At 52.3% G+C, this 24,450-nt stretch overlaps 1 protein-coding gene across 3 annotated transcripts in view; it reads right to left on the reverse strand.

The window, feature by feature from the left end:
- Positions 1 to 24,450, reverse strand: part of TPCN1 (two pore segment channel 1) — a 54,324-nt gene that overhangs the window by 18,550 nt on the left and 11,324 nt on the right. For 2 of the 3 annotated variants that reach the window (XM_074321567.1, XM_074321565.1), the window contains exons 3-10: positions 11,230 to 11,357; positions 6,303 to 6,479; positions 5,778 to 5,891; positions 4,847 to 4,977; positions 3,948 to 4,036; positions 2,488 to 2,522; positions 1,888 to 1,946; positions 1,522 to 1,621 (exon numbers count right to left, since the gene is read on the reverse strand). In XM_074321567.1, coding sequence (XP_074177668.1) covers positions 1,522 to 1,621; positions 1,888 to 1,946; positions 2,488 to 2,522; positions 3,948 to 4,036; positions 4,847 to 4,977; positions 5,778 to 5,891; positions 6,303 to 6,479; positions 11,230 to 11,357 — 833 coding nt within the window. Of the gene's footprint in view, positions 1 to 1,521; positions 1,622 to 1,887; positions 1,947 to 2,487; positions 2,523 to 3,947; positions 4,037 to 4,846; positions 4,978 to 5,777; positions 5,892 to 6,302; positions 6,480 to 11,229; positions 11,358 to 15,356; positions 15,512 to 24,450 lie in introns of those variants that run through there. The other variant, XM_074321566.1, reaches the window with a different exon arrangement.

Genomic DNA, 24,450 nt, shown 5'->3' on the forward strand with positions numbered 1-24,450 from the left:
TCAGGGGAAGGTGGAGGCCTGACCTCGAGGGCACAACATTCTGGAACTGCCTAATTCCAAAGTTGGCATACTAACAACACAGCCTGCTTACCAGGGGGCGATGGGAGGGCAGGAGCAGAATTGGAAAGGAGACTTTTAGGAAGCACTTTTTTTTTTCCCCAAAAATATTTGCAGGGAAACTCTCTTGTCCTTTCTACTTCCCCCCTTCAAATTGGCCCCCATTTATTTTTTTCCTTTAGATCAAGCAAACTTTTTCTGTAAAGAGGCAGATAGCAACTATTTTAGGCTCTCAAGGCCAGATGGTCTCTGTCGAAACCACTCAACCCTGCAATTATAGCATGAAACCAGCCAGAGAGGATGTATAAACAAATGGGCGTGGCTGTGTGCCAATAAAACTTTATCGACAAATCCAGGCAAGTGGGCTGGCTTTGGTCAGGAGGCTGCACTTTGCAGACCCTTGCCCTGAATTTTCACAGCTCTAAATCTTACTCTAATTCTTAGCTCTATAGTTACTAATTAAAACAAATCAATACACATAATATATTGTTATGATTCTAAACGAACAACAGTATATAAGAACTGTAATGTGTATGAAGCGATACCCAACAATATTTCTTTTTGGTTTTGAGGAATTACAAAAATATTTTCCAAGATTTCAAATTTTTAGATCTCACGTGTCCACTCCAGAGAAAATGTTTCCCATTTCTATACTGGGCCTGGCTGTGGTGACTGGTGTGAGAAGGCTCTTCGGAAGTATAAAAATAAATGCAAGACTTGATAAGAGCCTCTCCCGGATAATTCTGGTGCTGACGACGTGTGCTCTTGGCACTGGTCTGACAGCCTTGTCTTGGAGGCGATCGGCTGATGGCAAGAACACTCCTGGTGGCCAGCTAAGCCTCTGAGAAACACCTGCAAAGTTCCCTGTGTACATGGGGACTTCATGTTCCCCTTAACGGAGTGTGGATTTTCTGATGGTTCGTGAGAAACGGGGTGGAAATACACAAGACATTCTGGCACGTGGGTGCAGCAGATGAGTGGTTAAGAGCAGGGCTCTGAGAACGGACCGGCTTGCCTGGCTACTCCAAGCTGGCCACTCCGTGGGCAGGTCATTCTATCCCTGTGACCCTCAGTTCCCTCATCTACAAAATGAGAATCATAACAGGACCTCCAGGGTTTTTGTGTTAAATCAATTAATCCTTATACAAGGCACTTTGCATGGTGCCTAGCGAAGGCTTCCTAAGTGCCAGCTTTTATGGTGATTACACTTTTGGTGTGAGAATGAGAAGGTCCCAGGGAAGCCTTGCCTTATACTCTAGCCCTGTTTGCAGCAGCAGTGCTACTACTGCCGCTACCGCTAACAACCCAAGTCCCAACAGGGCGCCCCCAGCCACACTGCACATGACTACAACCTGGGAGCCCCTTCTCCAGTCAATGGCACTTCCTATTTCTCCATTCCCATGGTGCCCAGCACAGTGTGGGCTAGACAGTCCACTCCATGGACTGGAGGACACGGCCACTCACCAGGTTCATGATGAAGTACAGCTCGATGGAGAGGTACACGATGAAGAAGACGCAGGACCAGGGGTTCCGGGAGTAGGAGGGCATCATCACGTCTGGGAAACTGCATTGGCAGACGATTACCCACAGGGCCCCGTGGCTGCCTGCCTCCACCTTCTCGAAGGACACCTCCTTTTCTGCCTTCCCAGTCCCATCCCACCTTCCCCTGCTCTCGGTCCATGGGCTCCGAGCTCACCAGGCCGCTCCCACCCCTCACAGTGCCCCGAGCGCCTGTCTGGGCTGAGATGTGGAATATTCTGGGCTGAGAAGAGGACAAGACCCTGGGCACTAGCAGAGGGCAGGAGGAGCCAGAGCAGAGCCCAAACTCACTTGGCGGTGGTCAGAAGGACGAACAGACTGACAATGCTGCTCTCCAGGGTGCTGAAGTACTGTCCAGGGAAGGAGGCAGAGGAACACGTTGGCACCAGCCGGAGAGCACACAGCAGCCAGGAACTGGCTGCAGTGGGCCACCCGGAGCACTCTGTCCTTCCCTCTCCCCACCCCCACCAACTCTGCCTCCTCCCAAGGAGCCCCTGAGGGATGGCAGAGGGATGAGCAAACGTGGAGTGCGGATTCCTCCACCTTCCTGAACTCCGTGCTTTTGGCAGAAGCAGACAACTGACTTTCTCTTAGAGGATCACACATTTGCACAATTAACTTGGCTCTCCTCCACTGCTCCTCCAAAATGTTCCCATGTTCCAACTCTGATCCTAGAAACATGCGTCTCAGGACGGTAAACGGGATCCCCTCAGCGCTCAAGGGAGGAAATGGCTCAAGTCTGGGTCATGGCGATTTTCAGGGGCCATAAGCTGTGATGAGAAACCAGGTAGAGCACCTTCCTAATGTGCCTAGGGGTCAGTCCAGCCACCTTGTCTGAGGGGGAAGGCCTCACATAAAGGAAGAAACAGATAAAACATAGCGATTACTTACGGGGTCTGAAGGGTTCGGGGAGAACAAGTAGAAACCTAAAGGTGGTGGGAAACATTGAAAAGGGGGTTAAAGCAGAGGTCCTAAACCCAGATGTCAAAAGGATTCGTTCAAAAAATGTAAATGAGAGCAGTGGAGCGAGGGAGTGGTGGCGGCTGGGGGGCTGTGGCACCTGGAGAACATGTGCTCTGTCTAAAGGGAGCAGGGGCTGCCGGGCACTGGATAAATGCAGCTGTTTGGAAATGGGGCCCCAGGATCATCGTCTCTTATTTAAAAGGGCTGGGCATCTGTATCTTTGTGTAAAAATCCAATTTTAAAATGCTGGCTCAACATTTTCAGACCAAACCAATTCATCCACAGGCCTAATTTGGAATCCAGACTGCGGGTTTACAACCTTTGGTTCTGAAAACACAACAGCCAAGTAACAATGCCAAAGGGGCCCCACTGCTCCCCTGCAGCCAGGGGTCCTGGGAGGGGAAAACCACTCATTTCTTCCCTCTCGGGATGAGCTTTTCCCCCGAGTCCTTGAAATCCTGAGTGGGAAAAGGGAGAAACTCTGCCCTCAGGGGAAGTCAGCCCCCTCGAGCACAAAGGAAGTTCTAAAGACTGGGGGCATGGGGGCCAGGGGAAGAGGAAGAGGGAGCCAACAGCTCAGACAAGGGCCTGGGAGGTGGCCTGAGGGTCAGGGTGCTTTTGTTTCATTGTCACCTTCCCAGGATGACAGAAGGGACCTATGGCTTCTTTGCCATTTTCAGGGTCCCCACTGTCCACGCCCTGTGTCTGGATGTGGGTGTCGTATAAATACTTGGCCTCATCTGAAGACGCAAGGCCTCCTTGGGGTTAGAAAAGCCATGATCTTGTTTTTATATCTAGAGAAGCTGACGTGTGCAGACCCTCACGTCCTAGGCAAATGCCATATAGAAACTGTCACGCATGGATACACCAGGAAACACGAGAGCGTTCACTGCAGTGTGATTTGTGATAGTGAAAAACGCCCACCAGCAGAACAGATAAATAAATCTGGGTATATTCACCACACTCCAGTGAAAATGAATGAACAACATCTACAGGTATCAACATGAGTAAACTTCATACACAGAATGTTGCACCTTGCAGACGGGGAGACACCCAATACCTAACCACCGATAGAAATTTTTTGAATATTCAAAGCAATAATCCTGTTGCTTAAGGAAGTGTCACTATAAAGCGATACTCAAAAGACATGCACACAAGTGCTAAGCTTAGGACGTGCGAACCTCTGGGGGGAAAAACAGAGATCGTGGAAGGATCCAAAAGGGGCTTCCCTGTTATTTCCGATTCTTCATTTCCTAAGTGGGAGTCCACGGGTGTCTGCATCATTTGGAAAACCTTTCTGAATTTCTAACACTGTGGAAGTGAAATTTTCTCCCGCTGCACATTTGCTTTCGGCCTGAGCGCCCGGGGCCGGGGTGCAGGGAACTCACCAAGAATGGCGAAAATGGTCATGAAGAAGAGCAGCAGCAGGAGGATATCCATGAAGGGCGGCAGGGACTGGAAGATCTGCCGCAGGTTCCTGGGGGGAAAGATGGGGCGAGGGGTGAGGCGTGCGGGGCAGCCTGGGGGCCTCCGCGGGGCACACGCGTGTCCAGACGGGGGCCTGGTGCTCCTGGCGCATAGAACACTACACCCCACTGCGCCCTGGCTTGTGACGTCAGACGCTGTGTTGTCCTAGGAGACTTCCTACTCGAGGGGGTGGAGGGAGGAAGCTGGCACACAAAGCCGCTGCCGCCTCCTGCTTACGGAGACCAGGCAGGTGAGGACACTGCGAGAGGGAGGGACCAGCGCAAGGCCAAGGGCACGACCTCAGGCGCAAAGGTCAGCTTCTCGAGAGGTGGGATGCACAAGACAGGTCGAGGCCACCTAGGTCTAGGACACGGGTGCCCCGTACTGAGGATGGACACGAATGAATTCCTAGCCTACTCTCATCAGCAGTCCCCCAGCCAAGAGATTTCCCAGATGGAGATATCTGAACTCTAGGCTGACGGCCTGGTGTGAGGTCAGAGGCCGGGTCTCGGGGGAGGTCCGGGACAGCCTGGACTGAGCCACGTCGCCTGCTTTAGGCCACTGCTGCTATGTTCGGGCAGATCATGTGTTGGAGAGAGAAGTCAGCCCCAAGAGCCCTGGACCGGGTGACCTCAGTGTCAGCCGGAAGGCCGCCCTCCTCTGGGGGGTCAAGTGGCCGAAGGAAGTGAGTGTGCTGAGTCTACCAGGGTGCAGGACAGACCTCGTCATCACTTGACTCACTAGGTCTTGCTCCACTGGCCCAGAGGGCCGGGCCAGGCCAGGACGGTGGCTATGTGGGCGGCTCCCCCCCAGGCCTTACCGCCGGACGCCGCCGCAGTACCGACAGTCCACCAGGAAAATGCAGCGCAGTGCCCGGGTCACCCGCACGTGGGACGTCTGCCGTACCAACACCACGATGGCCTCGATGAACTGCACCACCAGCACGGAAGTCTGAGGACAGGTAGGCAGCACCGTCAGCGCCTCCAGCGCCCCGACCTGAGGGTTGGCGAGCTGCTGCCCGCTCTGGCCTCAGGAGGCCCTTCCCTTCTCTCCAGCTCTCTCATACCTTCCCCAACATCCAGCAGCCGCCGGAGAAGAACCCTAGGCTGCTGGCACAGGTGTGTGGCCCCAGGACAATGAACCCGAGGGAGAAAGCTCCCAGCAGCTCGACAGACGGTATTCACTGAGCAGAGCCGCCACTCTGCCCGGCCACGGCCACCCGCCCTGACTTGTACCGCAAAGGACCCTGAGGTCTGCAGTGCATCTCCATCTCCCGTTGTTCAGGCACATTCTCTGGACCGGTGTGCATGCTTTTTACACTGCAAAGTGCCGCTTGGACACATTCCTACTTACACCTGTCTCTACTGCACAGACAGAAGGTGTACAATACTGGTCATTGAGCAGCGAGGGCTTGGGGGCCAGACAGACCTGGGTTTCAACCCTGACTCTCTAGAATCTAGATCCCGCTCTGCTGGCTGGCTGCATGTGAACTAGGAATAGTAACACATCTCCCGCAAAGGTTGCCGTGCCAGTGCTTGGCACGCACAGATACGAAATCACATTAGCTACTGTCAGCAGGACGGTGACATCTGGAACACGGCTGTGCAAGGCTGGAAAGCACGGCGAGGATGGGGGCCAGGAGTTACCCTTCTGAGCGCAGGACTAGGCCCCCGGGGGGATTTGGAATTGAACTCAAGACAAAGCTTGAAGGGGACATGGGAGAAAATGCTGTGTGGAGATAGACACATCACCTTGACCATGGTCCGTCTGTGCCGGATGAAGGTGTGGAGGCCCAGCCAGCGCAACTTCATACAGAGTTCAAAGACAACCACCATCAGGGCGAGCAGCTCCAAGGTCGCGTGCACCTGTCAGCAAAGGGTGTGGAGATGCGGCATCACCAGCCCCATCCTCCCCACTGGCAGTCACTCCCAAGTGCCTTTGCCCCTGAGGTTGGAGACAGTGGGTGGGACTACTAGTCACCTGGAGCACAGGTGTGGCCACTGGTTGTAAGTGACACAATCAGGTGGCGCCCTCCCTGGCATTCCTGAGTGAAAAGAGTCCCAGCGAGACTAGGGAAAGTGCATTCACTCCACAGTGGACCCCAGGCAAGGCCTGTGGAGTGGGTCCCTGCTGCTCCCAAGGCCTCGATGACCTCCCAGGGCCTCTCTGTTTTAAATCCATTTGCAGTGTGTGCCCTTCCAGAATGTTCCCTTTCAGGCCTGAGTGAGCCTGAGAGACGGTTGATGGCACTTGCCCCCAGCAACCTGGACACTCACGTAGATGCCAAGCCGGAGTGCGGGGACAGCGGGGGCCTCACACAGGGACAGCAGCAGCAGGAGCAGGGCCGTGAACAGCTCCATCAGGTAGAAGAGGTGGTTGTGGACGAAGAGGTAGGCCGCCAGCGCGACAGCGTTCTTGGGGTGGGTGAAGAACTTGTCGTTATTCTCGCCTTCCTGAAGAAACAAGAGCCAGGTGGGCGAGCGAGCCTCCCAGACACGGTGGCGTCTGTGGGCCGGGGAGAAAGGGAGGCCCTCGGTAGGTCAGAAGGGATTTGGGCCAGAGACGGAAGACGGTGGAAAATCGAAAGTATTATCTTCACCGTTCTGTGCACCAGTCAAGTCTCACTCTTACCTGCTGACGGGGCTCGAAAGATTGGCTGCCTTCCTAAAACCCCTTGGAGGAATCAAAGAACACAGAGTCAGAGAGAAAGTAAAGAGATGCGGGGGCATCTGGTCCCTGTGGAGGCCAAATTCTCACTCTCAGAAGTGTCTGCGGAATGTAAAGAGCCGGGGGCATCTGGGGTACACAAGCTCGGATGCCTCCTGCCTTCCCCACGCCTCCCGAAAGTTCCTCCGCCTTCTTCAGCTATCAACAGGAAAACCCTAGTCCTTCCTCATAGGGCCCCTGGAAGACACTGAGGACGGTACCTGGCACACAGTAAGCTCCCCACAGATATCAGCTATTATTATTACGTTATAGCAACGTTGAGAGGGGAAAAAGAAGCCAGGGGGTACCTTTCCTACACTCCCGCTGCACTCAGGCGTCCCCGTAGCCTACTTCCCAATTCACGGTGCTATTTCCACCTAGTTTCCTGCAAAATGACGGGCCCCGCTCTGGACTCCTGCGTCTCAGTAGTAACAGCAGCCAGCCCCAAGCGAGTGCCGTGTTCGGCCCCTGGCCTGAGCCCTGGGCCTCCATCCTCACAACGTCCCTTTCAGGCCGGCTCTGTTATTATTCCATTGGACAGAGCTGAGAACATCAAAGCACAGGGAGGGGGCTTAGTGCCTGAGCTTCGAGAGCTACGCTGTCTGATTCCAGCGTCCTTGCTCTGACTACTACTGGCCTCCTGCTATGATGTAGAAAATACACTGCAGAGCCCGGGATGGTCCACTTGGAAATACCAGCGGACGTCGCCCTGAGGCTATTGCTGACCATCTGTGTTAGGGGCGGCCTTCTTGGGGGGAAGCACGGGGAGAAGTAAGGGGCATCCCTCCTCATCAGCTTCGTCACGTGGGGACCCCGTGGGGCGCCTGACACTTAGTGAGCACTTACTTGGCTTACCTGGTTTGCAGGCATCACCTTGGCTTCAGTGTTTCTCAACTGGGGGCAATGTTGTCCCCCACCCTCCCCATCCAGCCTGGGGACAGGGGAGGTTGTCACATCTAGGGCATGCTGTTGGCATCTTGTGGGCAGATTCCAGGGATGCTGCTAAAGAGCCCACAAGGCACAGGACAGCCCATCACAACAAAGACTTAACTGGCCCCGGACGTCAAGACTGCTGAGCTGAGCCTGCCACATTCACTCCCAGCACTGACCCTCAGAACAGACGTTTCCACGGGCTGCATGTGCGAGAGGAGGAAAGTGGCAAAGCCAGAACGTAAACCTAGCCCCCTCCCCAGAGCCCTCTGAAAGCATTCCGGCTGTCTTGAGACACAGTCAGACCTACACCTATTCCAACTATTCAACTGTTGTTCTGAGAGGAGGCCACTTTCGCCCCCCTCACAAACGCTTACTCCAGGGAAGGGGCAGAGCAGGCTAACGGGACGAAGCGTCTCTGGGCCCAGACGTGGAGCATGGCACCCTGGAAAGAGTTCCAGTCTGCTGGGCTCCCGTGGCAGTCCACGGCGGCTTAGCTCACCAAGCCCACTGCAGAGAGATGGGAGGGCGAGGGAGACAGTCCTCGCCTGGCACGGTGCCTGGTGCACAAACACAGTAGGTGTTTCATAGATGTTTGGTAGGAGGAAACGGTCCTGTAAGAGATCACGTCTCCAGGCCACAGACCAGCCCTGGGCTGTCCAGCAGCTGGGAGGCGGGGAGCTCTGACCTTGGCTGTGGTTTGCAGGATAATTCTGAGCAAGTCACTTCCCTGAAGCTGGATACGTCACTACCGTTATTACCAAAAACATAAAGATAAACCACAGACTTGACAGGGGCAGGCCCCACAAAGGGAACAAACATGCCGGCAGTCAACCAGAGGGCAAGCCTCACTCATAGTTCCTGTGATGTGTGCAGGGCTGTGGGTTTTACCACTGCTGCAGCTGCCAAGGGTACACACAGGGTGGCCTGGGAAGCTTCTGGCTCGGATTACTAAAAAATGCAATTCTTTGGTTATTTCTTCCCATCCATAGGTGGGAATGAAGGTCTGACTAGAGGAAACCACGGACATGGAGGGCTTGATTTTAACTCCAGGACTTGAAATTGCTACAGAGGAGAGAGAAGAGGGGGTCTCCACCAAGGAGAGAGTAAAATAGGACCGTGCCACTGGATTCTGATCCAGACCCCAAGGAGAACACTGGCATTGTTTCCTGGCGGCTGGTCACAAACCAGATTAGGAAAAATAGGAAGGCAGGCCAGCTGTACATGGGTTCCAGGCCTTCACTCTCTGCTCCCTGGGGCAGAAGTCCACACAGAAAGTAAGAATTGTCTCGGAGGAGGTAGGACAGCTGAGCCCATGGCTCCCGAGGGCAAGTGAGTTAACAGGTAAAATTTGGGAAGAGAAGGGACCAGGTATCCTCAAAACAGCAAGGGGCCAATTACCCAAGTGCACTGGTGACCCCGTGCAGCAGCTCAGCTGCAAAGCAGGAAAAGGAAGACCATCTGACAGCAAAAATACCCACCCCCAAAACAGCTACAAACTACTGCTCATTTTTAAATGATGCATTTTTGGTAAAATATTCAAATACTACACAGGAATATAAGGGTGTAAAAAGCCATCAGCCAAAAGCAATCACCTTTAATACTGAGAAACAACTTTCCGGATGTGAATGGGTATCTGTGCAAATACATACACATACACAGATATGTGTTGCTATGTATACACATATACACCTATATGTGTTTGTGTGTGTGTGCATGTATGTATACACATAAACGTTATACAAAAATTATAGATTACAGCTGCTTTTCTGTAACTTCCTTTGCCACAAGCACACGGCCCATTTTCAAGTGGATACACGTGGTCAGGTATAGAAATGAGGCAAAAATGTGTAGAAGAAAGAACATCATTTGGACGCTAGATGGATCCTGTTTAAATCCACACTCTACACCTTACTGGCTGGGTGGCTTTGGACTCAATTAGCCCCTGGGAGTCTTAGTTGTTAGTCTGCAAAAGTGAGAGGTGATCAAACTGCTTCTCGGGGTTGTTAGAAAGATTAGCAAGAGCCCACTTAAAGGTAGATATTTTTATTACTCATAATCCCATCTGCTTAAGGAAAGAAGGAATTATCAGGTTTTCTGAAGTCCCCCAGGCCTTTCTAATTCTGGGTTCTGACCCATGCCAGTCTCTTGATTTGTACCTGTTCAACCTCAGAGAAGGGGACAGGGAGAGGGTGACCCCGCCACATCATCAATAGGCACAGCTGGCCTTGCTAAAATGTCACAAAAACAGCTCCATTGCCTTATCCTGAATCCAAAGGCACCTGCTGAAGAGCACGACTCTATGTGACACTGCCTAAAACACAGAGACATAAAGACAATGGGGCCGCCATCAAATAAATACCTGGTTTTAATTAGGTCTTTAAAAAAAATAAAACAAGTACTTACAACGGGTAGCTGCTTCCAAGGAAAAATATTAGGGAAAGTTATCACTCAAATGAATTTAAGAAAAATCCCATTTCCTCACCCAAACCCTTTCTGGTGATGTCACCAGAAACTGAAACCTTGGAGTGACAAGATTAGGTGACAAGGCCATGGACAGTGACCCTGGCCGCTACCAGGCAAAATCCTCTTTGGAGCATATTCAATACTATACAGCCAGGGCCCTAGAAAATGTTGATTCCTTCTGCCCAGTAATTCTGCTTCTTAGAGTCTTTCCTAATAAAATAATCCTAGATATTTAAAGAAAGAAAGAGAAATAGCTGTATGTATAGATTGTCCTCGGATTATAATTTATAATAGGGAAATACCTAAGGGAAATATAAAAATGAAAATATCCAACCTTGTCGGGATAGTTAAGTGAATTAGGATAGATTTGCCTGGTACCAAGTTCTATTACAATTTGTTGATAAGAATTAAAACATGAGAAAAAAAGCTTACGTATGCTATATGCTATTTTTTAAAAAGGGCAGACTATCCAATTGCAGATACCACACGACTTTAAAATTATCTTACAAAACACGTACAACCTGTGTGCTATTCTTAAAATAAATAATGTTGACAGTGCCTGCCTTAGGTGCAAGTTTTTTTTCACATCCTCTTTGTACCTAAACTTATTGCAATGAGCATGTATTACTTTCATAAAAGAGTATTATTTTAACAAAAGCATGGAATAGCAAGCATGAAAGCAGCTGTCGGTTAAACAGGAAAAAAACAAAGATCTCTGAGTTCCCCACACTAGGTCCGAAAACCCCTACTATAGTAGTAAGTATATACAAAAGAAGTCCCCCCTGGGACTCTTGGGGCACCTCTGAGAAGGGAACTGGCCTCTTGGGGCGCCTCTGAGAAGACAGAGTGAGGAAGGGAAGGCAGTGTGGACAGACTCAGGAAACCTCAGCTCACGTGGCACCACAAACTGCGGGTCACATGACAAGCCCATGTGCATCGCCCTTCTGGTATGGTTGGCTCTCCCCCTCGTACAGGTGAGAAGCTCACACACAGAGCATGGAAGCCAGAACTGAATGTCAGGGCCTCCAGTAGAGCCCCCCGGCTACCCTACTCCACCAACAGGCACCGAGAAGGGCCAGGTCCTGACCGGGAGACACTCACCTGGAGGTAGATGGCTGCCTCTTGATAATTCATCTCCCAGTTGTGGCCGGTGGGGCTCGAGGGGAAACTCTCGCCCTCTGAGCTCAGACTGGGGGCCGGGGAGTCGTGGACGCCATAGCTGCCTCCATCTACATTGGAAGAGGAGAAAGATTCACTTACAACCCAGGCTCAAGAGCATAAAGACACCATTGGCCAAAAGAAAAGGCCGGTAGTCGCCCCATGTGCTCATACGTACACCCCATTATCTACAAGTCAATGCACCATCCCGTGTACTAAGACAGCTAGAGCTCGCATGGCTAGTTAAAAATAGTGTTCTTTCTCTTGTTAAATGAAAAAAGCCAGTGCAAAAGAGCACATACAGTATGCTATCTTTTGTGTAAAAACAGGGAAGCAACAAGAAAACAGACAGCTACCTACTTATCTTTACAAAAAGAAATGGAAAGATATATCAGAACTCAATGAAATTGGGTGCCTACAAGAGGGGCAGGGAACAGGGTAGAAATGTCACTCACGGGGAGTGATCGTTTGGTTTACTTTTGACTTTTGGAATCACGTTCATAGTCTACTTAGTCAAAAACAAAGACGACTCGGACCTGTTGCTTGGTGCAGGAGCTTCTGCTGCTTTGGCCTGCTGTTACCCACGCCCTTTTCTTCACTGCCCCATCAGACTTTGGAGAACATTCTTTGGCTCTGGCTGACTCCAATCCCCAAGGCAGGCAGGTGACCCAGGTGCAATTAGAGGCCCTCGTCTCCCCTGAACAGGGATGGGTTCAGGCCTGGATGCTGACCCAAGCACTGCCAATGAGGCTGAAATTGGGACTTTTCCTGAGCCAGTTAGGAAGGACGGGCTCTCTCCCTGTTGCTGCTGGCGGTGGCCTCTGCCACCACGTGGGGACAGCCTGCTGGAGGACGCCAACGGAGAACAACACAGTGAGAGAGGTAACCTGAGCTGCAACCTTGGGATGGAACTATGCCGGACAGCTACCTCTTAGCGTTTCCAAACTCTAAGCCCAGAAAGATCCTTTTATATTTAAGCCTATTCAGGTTGGGTTTGTCACAACCCTCAAGGGTCTCTCCTGATGTGTGGTCAGCAATGGCACCAGCAAAAGACTCTCAGCAGTTAATTTATTGGGGAGAAGAGCATCGAAGATGCAAATTTGGTTCCCCATAACCCACACTCTTAACTGACCCACTTCTAGGAAGGATAAAGAATCACGTTTCAAACCTATTCTGTGGCAGATTTTATTTCCCAAAGAGAGCGACAGCATTGTCTCTCGTCCTGCAAGCCGCTGAAGGACTCTCTACTTCCCTTCCCTTCAACAAGGTGGAGCCTGTGTCTCTTCTCGAAACAAGGTGAGCCTTCGCGAGTGCTTTGACTGACAGGACGAGGATGTAATGCTTATGCCTTCAAAGGCTGGGGCATAAAAATGCTTCCACCTCTTCCTCTTGGAACCCAGCCACCATGCTGAGAAGCCCATGAGAAGAATCAGGGCCCCTCAGCCACCGCCCCGCTGAGCTGCCAGCCGACAGCCAGTACCAACTTGTCCGTCAGTGAATGAGTCATCTCGAACACATATGCTCCAGGCCATCAAGTGTCCAGGCCTCAGGCTGACACTGAGGGAGCAGAGACGCTGCCCCCCCCAGCCCCACCCAACTAGACTCCTGAGCCAAGTACAAGATATCGTGTGTCCTAAGCACTACGATGGGGTGGCTAGTTATACAGCAATAAATGATACATATCTACGTGCTTTATACCCCTCAGCCTACTTAATTCTCACAACGATCTATGAAGAAGGTAATATTACTTTTCCCACTTCAGACTTGAGGAAAGTAGGTGCAGCAAGGCTAAGGACCTCCCTGAGGCTGGGCAGCGAACGAGAGGCAGGGCTGGGGGAACAGTCCAGGCTGGCTGTTCAATTCGGGAGTCTACAGGCCTCTCAAGAAGGGGAAACCCCAAAGGGGTGACAGGGGAGTGTTGAAAGGACCAAAACTAGAGCAGCGGCTCCATCACTAACATGGAGCTACAAGTAGCAGGTGGGACATCTGGTTGCAACTCGCACTTGGTCACGCTGGCCCTTCTCTACCCAGCGCCAACATGTCCCCACTCTGATGCCAGTGCCCATCCTGAAAGAACTGAGCCCCAGGCAGACAGAGAAGGTCAAACCACATTCCTCGTTCTGTTCCTATGGAGCCACAATGTGACTGGGAAGTAGGAGCCGCCACGGGCAGGCAGCTGGACGGTGCTGCGACCTCCTGTGCCCGCGCCCCCTCCTCTGCCACCGTCACACACCGAGACACTGCAGTCCTAGGTAAAATAAATAAGCATGCCGTCGGGGTGGGCGGCGACGAGCTGGCACAGATGGCAGAGAACGTTAGCGCCTTTCCCTCCGCCCTCCCCCAGACCTTGACCTGGCCGGCCTCCTCCCGTCTCCCTCGCCACCCAAACCTCTGCATCTCAGACGCTGCCTTCGGCTCCCTCCCTGGGAAGTCACAGCTCTGTCCTTCCTCCTGGCATTTATTTACTTGTGGGCCTGCTGAGTGCCTGCTTCCGTGCCTGGAATGCCAGCTCCACCGGGGACTGACAGAGCAGGACATCTGTCTTCTTCACCGAGGTGTCCCTAGAGCCCAGAACAGTGTGGGGCATGACGCATGGCGTAACAAGTGCTCAATAAACATCTGAATGCAAGTGAAAGGGAAGGTCTTGCCCCGAAGTTCCCAGAAGCACAACCATGGAGGCCAGAGCAGCAGGAGTGGTTGCAGGGCCTGGAGGGGAGACTCCATGCATAGTGCAGTGGGGGTGGGGGGGACAGCACCCATCGGCCCTAAGAAGGGGTGTGACATAACCTCTCAGTGTTTCCTAAAGATAATTATTTTAAGGATTTACTGAAGAGGGACCTTTTGTTTAAGAGGAATTCAGGGCAGAGCCTTAGAAAGAAAAGAAAGAAAAAATATGATACGAACAGCTGAGGGGGAGAATGGAGAATTCTCTCCTCCAGGGTGGACTTTGTTCCTTGCTTCTAACTATTCAACCTTGTACTTGCTACCTTGGCTTGCATACGAGGTCCCAAAAGGCAAAACCCGATAGCTTGTTTGTGGCTCTTCTGTGAGGAGCCGGCTGAAAGGCTCTAGCTCACGAGGCCACTAAGGGGCTTTTCAAGAAAGCCACAGGTGATTTCAAAGAGCCCCCTTCCCACCAGGTCAGAGCGGCTCATTTAGGGATTACAGAAAGGGCGAGAATGGGAGGCAGAGAGCCAAGGTCCTGCCCATTCCTTTCATTCATTCCTTTCATTTGCAGGGGCTGCAGCCAAGTCCAGAAAGGCTTTGAGAGCATTGCAAGAGGTGGGGCTGGGGTGCTGCGTGGGTCCTAATTCCCTGCCCGTTTGCTCTGCTCCAACCCTGTTTCCACCGTCCTGGGTTGGAGAAGTGGCCAGAGAGGTGATGGACGCGCTCCAACTCCCAGGGGCTTTACTGTCGTATAAGGAAGGCTCAGACTCAGCAGCCTCCCAGAGGGAAAGGACAATTACGGTCTGCAAAAGAGAAGCAGGTGGAGGTGGGAGGGGGCCCGTCAGAGGTGAGCAGCCCAGGCGGATGGAGTGGTGTCCAGGGGCACAGACCCCATGGGCTTCCTCAGAATGAACTCTCTCAAAACAGGTGAGAGGCTGTGCAGGGACTCCCCACTGCCCTGACTGGTCACTGGGCACGAAGTCCCAGGGGATGGTCTGTCCCCATGTCCCCACTGAGACCCACTGGGTCTGCTCTGGGTCATCTGCCTGGGGAGCCTCTGAATCTGGTGGCTGCCCTAGTGACCTGCTGCCCTGCCCTGGCCTACTCCTGCCCACCTGGGCCCAATCTGCACTTTCTGGGAGAAAAGGTCCCCAGGTAAATGACTGGTGCCCACATCTTTAGGAGCGTCCCCTTCTCAGAGTGCAGGCCACCAAAGCAGTCAGATGGGCTCTCCTCACAGCACCGCAGGCCCAGCCCCCTCCTGTGTGCAGACCGGCCCTCACACTGGGGATTATGAGAGATCAAGTAAGAATCAACACACACAACACCGGCCTTAGCACCACCCTCGCCTGGGGCAGGGTGGGTTCTTCCAGGAAAGCTGGAAAGGCCAGGTGGAGGCATACCACAAGCGCCCGGCTGGAGGGGACCAGATGACCTCAGCACGGGGATGTCGGAGAGCTGGCCCTCCGCTGCCTCTTCCAGGAAGATGACGGCTGGCCCTCGCCTCGGCATTTCCGCCTTCCCAGGAGGCAACTGGGCTGCAGCAGGCAGGAGGGTGGGAGAAGCCGTTTTCCAGGCCCTCATAGAAAGCCAGCTTCTCCACTCACAGGAGGTTTCAAAAGGGCCAGAGCAAGCTGACCCGGAACATTCTTGGCAACCAGGGAGACCCCACTCTGCGCCCCTGGGGGAAGTTCCCCACAGGGAAACGTCTTGTTCTGCACTTCTGATGCCCCGGGCAGAGAGCACGCATGTGCAAACCAGTCCGGAGCCTTTTCAGGCCCGCAGACCTTAGCCACCAAAGATTTATGCAACACCTACCCTTTAACTACCCTCCCTGAATCATGGCAATCAGCCCAGGAGGAGGTGAACTAAAATCACTGGCAAGGAAAAGGAGAAGGAACTGAAAGAAAGCCCTGAACTGACAGGCACGAGAATACAAAACAATAACAGAAAGTCTGCCTCAAAGTAGGAGAGCAGCTCCCCATCCAGAGCACAGGCAGACAAACCAGGATGACCTGTTTGCACAGATGGTAACGCTTCCTCCACGCTGATGTAACAGGGCCCAGACGTTCCCTGCAAAACAGCTGGCTGCTTTGCATGCCGCCTCTGAAACGGCCCTGCGGGGAATCCAAGGTTTCCGTTCGCTGGAGCACAGCGTGCTGCAGCATCCTGGTGGTGCTGGGTAAATAGAAACAGTTTCCATATGCCGGCCATAAAGCTGCACCAGGGAGGAGAGGGAAAGAACGGGCAGAGGGGACGGCTTCTGTGACCCACCCCCATCCCGCAAGTGCAGGGTCTGCTGGGCTGGGAAAACCATGGGGGCCTTCTTTTGGGGCTTGGGGCAAGAGGTGGCTTTGAATAAAAGGCCTGTGAGCTCCTTGGGGGCGGCAGCTCTTATCAGAAAGAATGCAAGGCAGTGACTGTTCCAGGAAGGTTTATACTGCGGACCCTACCCCCATGCGATCCTCACTCCTTTTCATTCTCTTATGTGTACACAACCTCATGCGTCCTCACACACACACACACACACACACACACACACACACACACACCTACACATCGTCTTCAAGACAAAAGGTAGCCCGGGACACCCAAGTTCACTCCCAGCGGTGCCCCTCCCCCATCCTCGATCTAATCCCCCAGCCTCAGTTTCTTCATCCATTAACTGGGACTGGTGCCAACTGTGCTCTGGGCATCACAGAAACAAATGCCAATACCCACAAAGCACTAGGAGACCTCCGGAAACCGGTGCCCACCAGAATGACAATGAGCAATCGCCCAACCGTTCGCCACTTGTCACTGAAAGCCTCACTCCATGGGAAAAAGCTTGAAGAGGAAAATAAACCAGAGTGACACTGATGAGTTTTCCAGGCGCAGTGTCGCCACACACACTTGCTTCTGTGCCGGCTGGCTCTGCAAAGCCCCCAGACAAAAATTGGGCAAGAAACACTTTGCTGAAAGAAAGCAGAGTGCACATGTCCCCCTGTTCAGGCCTTCTCTTGCTGAAGACTGACTGCAAGATGGTGTGGGAGGTAAACCCACGTTACCCACGCATGTGAGTCAAGGCTGCAAACCCAGCCAGAGTCCCCCGCCAATGCACTGACCTCCAGAGAGACAAGAATTGGCATAGAGCCCTCCCAGTTGAATCACTGGCCTCAAGCCCAAAACCCATCCGGCCAAAGGCTTAGGACAGAGGCGGAAAGGAAAAACGAAAGGCTCACCCAGACCGGTACCACGGGTCAAGCACTGTTCTAGAAGGAGGAGCTCTGGTTTGGAAGTGGCCAGGATAATGCCTGGTACCACCTCCAACTTTGTTTCTGGCCAGCTGACAGGGGTTCCCTGTAGATACACAAGACGGCCTGAACTGGCTAGAAAGTTGAGGGCTGTAGCTATTAAACAGAGGAGATGAAAGGAAAGGTGGGGGGTGGGGGGGTACAAAGATTGGAAACAACAGGCTCCCAGGAGGGGCTGGGAAAATGAGCAGCCCCTGGTGATGGAGGGTAGTGATTACTGCTCCAGGTGTCCACCCCACACACTGGCTCCAGGGGAACCTTGCATTCCTGAGGCCGCACACATGACCTTGAGAGCAACTCTCTAGTAATCTTAAGAAATCAGGTGGCAATTTGGGGGAGGAAAAGGAAGAGTGAAGTTTACAAAAGCTGACCTTCCAGATGCAAATAAACATGGTTTAACTTGAGGAGGCATTTATTGAGCACCTACTGTATACCGCAGGCACTGTGCGAGGCATCAGATTTGAAAAAGTAAAGCCGTGAGTGTTGCCCTCATGGAGTTCATTCTCAGGAGGCGAAAGAAGGCATGTCATTCGGGTGCATCAGAGTCATTTGTTCATTCTAACAGCCTAGAAAATGATGTTACAACAGCTACCCTCCACCGGGGCTGGTGGGCAGAGGCAGCGAGGGATTCAGGGGCAATGTCTGCTCTGGCTTTTGAAGGACCAAGGATGAAGAGGTGTCACATGGTGGATGGGCGTGGGGTGGGCGCACATTCTTGAAAAGGGAAAGATCATGCAGAAAGCACAGAGAAGCAAACAACTGGGCAGGTCTGGGAAATCCGAGAGTTCAGGAATCCTGAAGCTTAAACAGCCAGAGACAAGGCTGATGCCCTGGGAATGAAAACAAGAACAACACCTCCCACTCAGCACTTAACACCAGACAGAGTTCTAAGGGTCAAAATGCCCTATGAACCAGAGACTATTCTCATCTCCAGCTTACAGAGGGGGGAACAAAGGCCCAGAGAGGCTGAGTGATTTGCCCAAGGTCACAGAGCAAGGGAGTGGCCAGGGGTGTTCTCCGTCCCCTCACCGCGTCTGCAAGAAGGAGCAGCCGGTGAGCCATAAACAATGTTAAGGAGATTGAACTTGAACCACTGGGTTCTAACTGGAGCCTTTTGACCAGGTGCACCAATCAGAAACATGCAGCCAAGGTGGTCAGTGTTGGTTAACACTGTAACCCCATCTACAGACATTCTGCAGGGGTACAACGCAAGTTCCTCTTCCCAGGGGAGCCATGGCTGAGCTCAAATTTATAGGGCAGTTAACTTGCCAGGAGCCACCGAGGTCATTTCCATTGTCTAATCCTCCTCCCCACATTGGCGTGTCTTGGCACTACTGCGGACCTCCGCCCCTTTTGCCAAAGCAGAGAGAGAACAAGTGGTTTGCCAGATGCCCGCAGGTAATTTCCTGGTGAGGCAGAACCGGATTTCTCCCTTCTCCAGTCCGTGAATTTCAAGGTTCAACTTGCAATTGTACTTCCTGCTCCTGTGTCACTCCTGGGTTCATTAGGAAACAAAAGGCTCGCACTCCCACCAAGCACGTGTCACAAAGTATTTGTTGAGCACCTACCGTGTGCAAAGCGCTTCAGATGCTTTGAAGAAAACATCTGTAAGGGCTATGCCCATCTCAAAGGCCCTGCACTTCACACACACACGTACACACGCACAGGCATGCAAACTCCACTGTTTACCCAGCGAAGAGTGCAGCACCTGGGCGAACATCTGTCCGTATTCACTTGGAAACATCAGAAATGCTAATTGTGAGACACACGGGGATGAGGACGGGAGCCGCAGCAGCGCAAAGGGAGACGAGAGGCAGTTTTCACTGCACACTGGCTCTCCCTCGGCCCCTGGACAGGGTCAGCAGACAAGCAGTGCTCAGAGGAACAGGGCAAGCTGTGAGCCACGCTCTCCACACAGGCTGATGGTGTCCACTCAGCACGGAGCAGAGGTCCATTCTAACCCCTACCTGGGAACACTGGGGGTGGGGCGGGGGGCAGGGGGTGCTGGCCAGACTCGGCTTCCATGAACACTGGCCACGCCCCAGCGTCTGGCTCTTCTGCCGCAGCAGGAGGCTCTGCTCAGAAGACCATCAGCCAGGAGGCGCGGGCCCCTGGGGAAGTGACAAGCGACATCCTGTGGAGAGCTTGATGGCCCAGGCATGCCACTTCTCCAGGGCTTGCCCACTACTGCTGCTCCCAGAGGAGCCAGCAGGGGCCTCAAAGCCTGTGCAGTTGGTGGCCGGGTACCAGGCTCGGCCTCCTCTTCCTTTTCCTCAGTTTCCCTTTCCTTTGGGGGGGGGGTGTGTGGCATTATGAATAAAGAAAAATAGAAGAGAAAGCAAAAAGCCATCTTCAAGAGTGGGCAGGAGATAAAGCTGCTGGAGTTGAATTATGTCTGCAGTGCACCTGGATGGTGGTCAAGGAAGGTGACGTGTTGTCCCCAGTTTATCACAACTGGATCCTGAAGAAAATGCGAAAACCAGCTCACTTTCCTCAGGGGATTTAATCAAAGGACAAGGGAGCTCAAGTCCTCCAATCCAAGAGTCCTTAGAATTACCTTACTTACTCGGGGGCTCAGGAAAGGGCGACATTCCTACTATGTTGAAAGCGAAACGCTGATACTTTACTATTCTTTAGAATTTCCACTTATTGAGTTGGCACTGTGAGGTGTTTCAGGGAACTTCCCATTTAATCTTTATGTCAGCCCCCAATGGAGACATTCTTATCCCCATTTTATAGATGAAGAAACCGGAACTCGGGATACAACTGAAGCCTCATTGCAGCACTAATAAGAGGTCACGCTGAAAATTCAACCCCACCCTCCACGGTAGACGGTGAGACTCAGAAGAAATGTTAGAATGCTGAGGAGTCTCAGCAGATAGCATCCCTCTCCCAACACACACACATTTCTAACAACGTGAGAATTCTCCCAAGCCACCCCATCTCCAGATGTGTGAGCCCTACACACCCTGCGACAGTGTTGAATCCAAAAGGAAATAGCACAAAACAAGAGGCAACGAAACCAAATGAGCCAATGGGCCTGCAGGCTGAGGGGGCTTTGGTTCTGTGAAAATCTGAGCCCTGTCGAGGCGACCAGACTGGCTCCAGGGTGTGCAGTAAAAACTGTGATTCCAGACAACGAGGCAGGCCAGCCAAGTGTGAACAGCCGAGCCTGCAAGAAGAGGGGACCCTTGAGAGTCACAGAGAGCAGACATCACGCTTGTCGACGGCCACCCACAAGTAAAAGCCAACGCATCCGGCAGCTTGGAGCGGCTCCAAGCCATTAGCCAGCCCTGAGTACAATCGCTCTTCCCGAGCTGATTTTCAGCAAGAGCAAAAGGAAGAAGGAAAAAATAAAAACCTCAATCTAACAAAGAGATTAACAAGAGAGCCAGGCAGCCTACGAATGGTGGGTGGTTGTGGGGGCGAGCTCCCTGTGAGGGAAGGTGGAAATGGGGCCTCCAGGGCTGAGGCAGCAATTATGGCACATGTGTGGGCTCCTAGAGAACTGCAAAGCCCTAAAAGCAGAGACCTAAATGTCCAAAAGGTAGGCTGCTCCTAGAGGAAGCAGGGGCCAGGCCCTGCCTGTGCTATTTCTGACCTGATCACATGTGAATGAATCTCCTTGTCACCACAGATGGCTCCATGGGCTGGTTAAGCTGTGACTAACAGAATCACTTGGGACCCTGGGTGTTTTGGGAACCTGGTGACTCACTCCCAGATGTTACTTGATGTCTATTTAGGAAGTGTCCCAGTGTATGTGTACAAAAGTCATGGTCCCTGCCTTCGCAAAACTGGTACTACGAGGAAGAGGCACACCCCAAACAGCAGCACCTACCCAGGCATTACATTGGGTCGGGCACTTTACCTCACTGCCCTGTACGACCTGGCCACCTCCAATGGCCATCATGGAGACGTGATAAAGAAATTCACAGACAGGTTAAACCTCGATGGAAGGGCATGCGGTTTACAAAACCCTCCTCGACACTGGATAAATCCAGGGTTATTAATCATACTACGGAAGGATGCTTTGCCAACCTCAGCCCTCCTGCCCTGACTTTGCATTATCTGCTTCACCCAAGTTCCATTTGCTCGCAACCTTCGGGGCTCCCTCATGGCACAAAGCAAACCCCAATTTGGTATGTAAGACATTAATCAAATCTTATCACGTGGAGGTACTGGTTGGGGAACGATCAGGGCTCTGTGCTTGGAGACCAGAGAAGGAGGTTCGAATAGCATAGCGTATTCAGAGAAGAGGGTGTGGAAATACAGCCACTACCCTAACCGGTTAGGGAGGGTTAGGGAAAGCTCCATGGAAAAAGGAGGACAAAGGTCTTTGGCTGAAGAAAGCTGAAGTGGGGCTAGATCAGAAGCAAGAGACAACAGCCCCAAGGGAGGTTTGGTAATGGAAGTGGTTTAAAGAAGACAATAAATGAGATTATGTGAGTATTGAATAAATGAGGTGATATATGTTTTAAAACGTTTGACTATTGGTTCTGATTTCTGGGATGGAGTAAAAAAGTGGTGGGCAGTCAGCCAGGAGTGTAATTGAGCCGAAATTTCTCATGGCCTGGAAAGTGCTGGGGCCACTGCCAGGCGCCTGGGGCCGGGCAGGGAAGGTGGGTCAGGGCACTTGGTCTTCAAGGGCTTCGTCTTTCACTCGATCCAAGAACTTGGCCTAACTCTCAGAAAGTGAGCGGGTCTAAGTTTATGGTTTCCTTATCGGCACTTGGTGGTTAATGAAACTTTCAAGGCCACTACAGCCTGGGCGAAGAAATGCTCCCTCTGGGTAAGGCCTGAGAACAGAGGTGGCAGGGCTCTGTGACTACGGTATGCCCCACACTCGCCTGCCCGGGGGCCTGGCTGGCACGCGGCGACCCACCAGTGGCTGAACCAATGAGCCCCACTGCTCCACTGTCTGCCCATGCAGGTTACTTCCCTCCCCACGCCTTACATTGCACATCTGACAAATGGGGAGAAATCCCATTACTTCATAGGAGCTATGAGGACCAACCACCTTGATAAACATGGTCGCACACATCCTTTCCGATCACAGTTCGTTGTTTACTGCTTCTAATAAGAGAGTAACAAGCCTGGCTGTGGGGAAGACTAATACTGTAAGGTGACACAAAGGACACCGATTGGCAGCTACTGGATTCTCCACCGGGCCAGGGAGCAGGGGTGGAGGAACCCACAGACCACTCAGAGCAGGAATTTACAAGTGTTCCAAATGCAGGCTGGAGCCCCCGAATCTTCACCTCGGAGACTCCCCAAACACAGGTGAGTCTTCCATGGAAAAATGAAGCCCCTAACTCATGCCTTTAAAAAAGTAAATATAATAATATTGTGACAGCGTGAGCCGGCGTCAGATTGGTGCTGCATTTATCATGGTGACCATTTCTTTAGGTCTGTAAATGTTGAACTATGGTGTGTACCTGAAATTCATGGAATTTTGTGTCAGCTATATTTTAATACAAATCTTTAAAAATAATAACAATACATTTTAAAATAAAAAAGTAAATAAAGTAAATAAATATGCTGCTGTAATAGTACGCTCTTGCTTGCTTCTATAATAAAAATACACAGGGAACGAGATACAAAAAAAATTGTTTTTTTCACTTTGTAATTCAAATATCCCAGTTGTATTCCGAGAGGCCAATGCCGCCATACATGAAAGGTGGGGATGAGGAAAGAATCCAACGCTCCTTTCTCCACTGAGGGGAAACAGGCATGAAGGCTTTATTGCGGAGGAGAGGTTAGATCTATGCTTCCTGGCTGAGCAGACGGAGAAGTTCCTGACCAACCCTGGGCTGAATGGATTGTTCAGGGGGTTGTGTCAGAGCGCTGGGACAAAGCAGAAGCTTATCTGCCAGGTACAGTTAGAAGCCAGGCCTTTGGAAAGCAGGAGAGTGGGTCCTTTCTGATCCTAAGAGCTGGCATGGTGAGACTAGGAAAAGGCATGGTGGGGTGAGGCCAGGGCACAGCAAACTCTATTCACTCCACCCTCTGCTTTTCTTTAACTACTTTCTCCTTGACAGATACAGCTCCTGGTCTTTCTAAGAGGCACCCTCCTCCACCCAGGCCAGGTGAGCCGCGGAAGCCCTTATCGGTCAGTATTGCCCAGGTGTTTCCTTGAGTGCTTCGGGTGAGGCAGGAACTGCACTGAGCTTCAAGGCTGTGCAGACAGCTGGCCCTGGGGAAGTTCAGAGCCTGGTCAGGGAGATGACACAGGAGAGAAAAATGCCAAACCTGGCTCTGGCCACTACGAAAACAGCCTGGGAGTAGCCTCTCACCCACCTCCTAATCTCCAGGGAGAAAAGTCATCCCTACTCAGGGCTGACCCACACCAGGCTCTCGAAGGGAAGCTATCACGGAGGCCGGAGGCCGCATCCAGACTTGGCAAGATGGCAGAGGGCAGAGGCTCTGCCATCACTGTTGCTTTCTGGCCCAAACGAAGGTAACAGCCATGCGCCACTCAGACAAGTCCGGGCTCCTCTACTGGCACTCTGGGCTCTCCACAAGCTGGGTCTGCCTGCTCTGACCGCTACCCCCGTAATAACGGCTGCCATCCACCGAAGGCTCACTGTGTGAGGGACGCTGTTTGGTTGAACCTCAGAACAGCCCTCTCAGGTAGCACTGGCATTCGTTTCCTTTACAGATGAGGAAACCAAAGCCTAGGGAGGTCACGTCAAGTGCCTAAGGCCCTACAGCACTGGATGGCAGAGCTGTTTTCAAACTCAGCTGGTCTGACCCAAGAGCACACGCTCTACACCACACCCCAAAACCAACAGGACCCCGGCAGATAGCTCTGGCCTGCACAGGGAGGCTCAAAGCCCCACGCCACTTCGCCCCTCTCCCCAGCACCCCAACCTCCTCCTCTCCTGAAATGCCACGTGTCCATAGGCTGACGTGCTACTCCTCAGTTGAGCCTTCCTTGCCATTTGCTCTCTCGCCTCCTGCCACAGTGCTAAGCCCACCGTGCTGTACCGTCTGAATTTTCTCCAAGGGCTACAAAGTCAAACACCAGCAGGTATCAAGCGTGGAAAGCTGGGGGATGTGAGACCACAGGGGCTAAGTGCTCAATGCTGGCACCACGCAAAACACCTGCTTAAAACACTGCTCAGGCCAAACAACAGGTGTGACCATGCCCCCGGGCCACTACTTCCAACCACTCTTTACAGGGCAGCCTGAGTGAATTTGAGAC

Source organism: Rhinolophus sinicus, linkage group LG16 (genome assembly GCF_036562045.2).
Source record: "Rhinolophus sinicus isolate RSC01 linkage group LG16, ASM3656204v1, whole genome shotgun sequence".
In the NCBI taxonomy this organism is placed as follows: domain Eukaryota; kingdom Metazoa; phylum Chordata; class Mammalia; order Chiroptera; family Rhinolophidae; genus Rhinolophus; species Rhinolophus sinicus.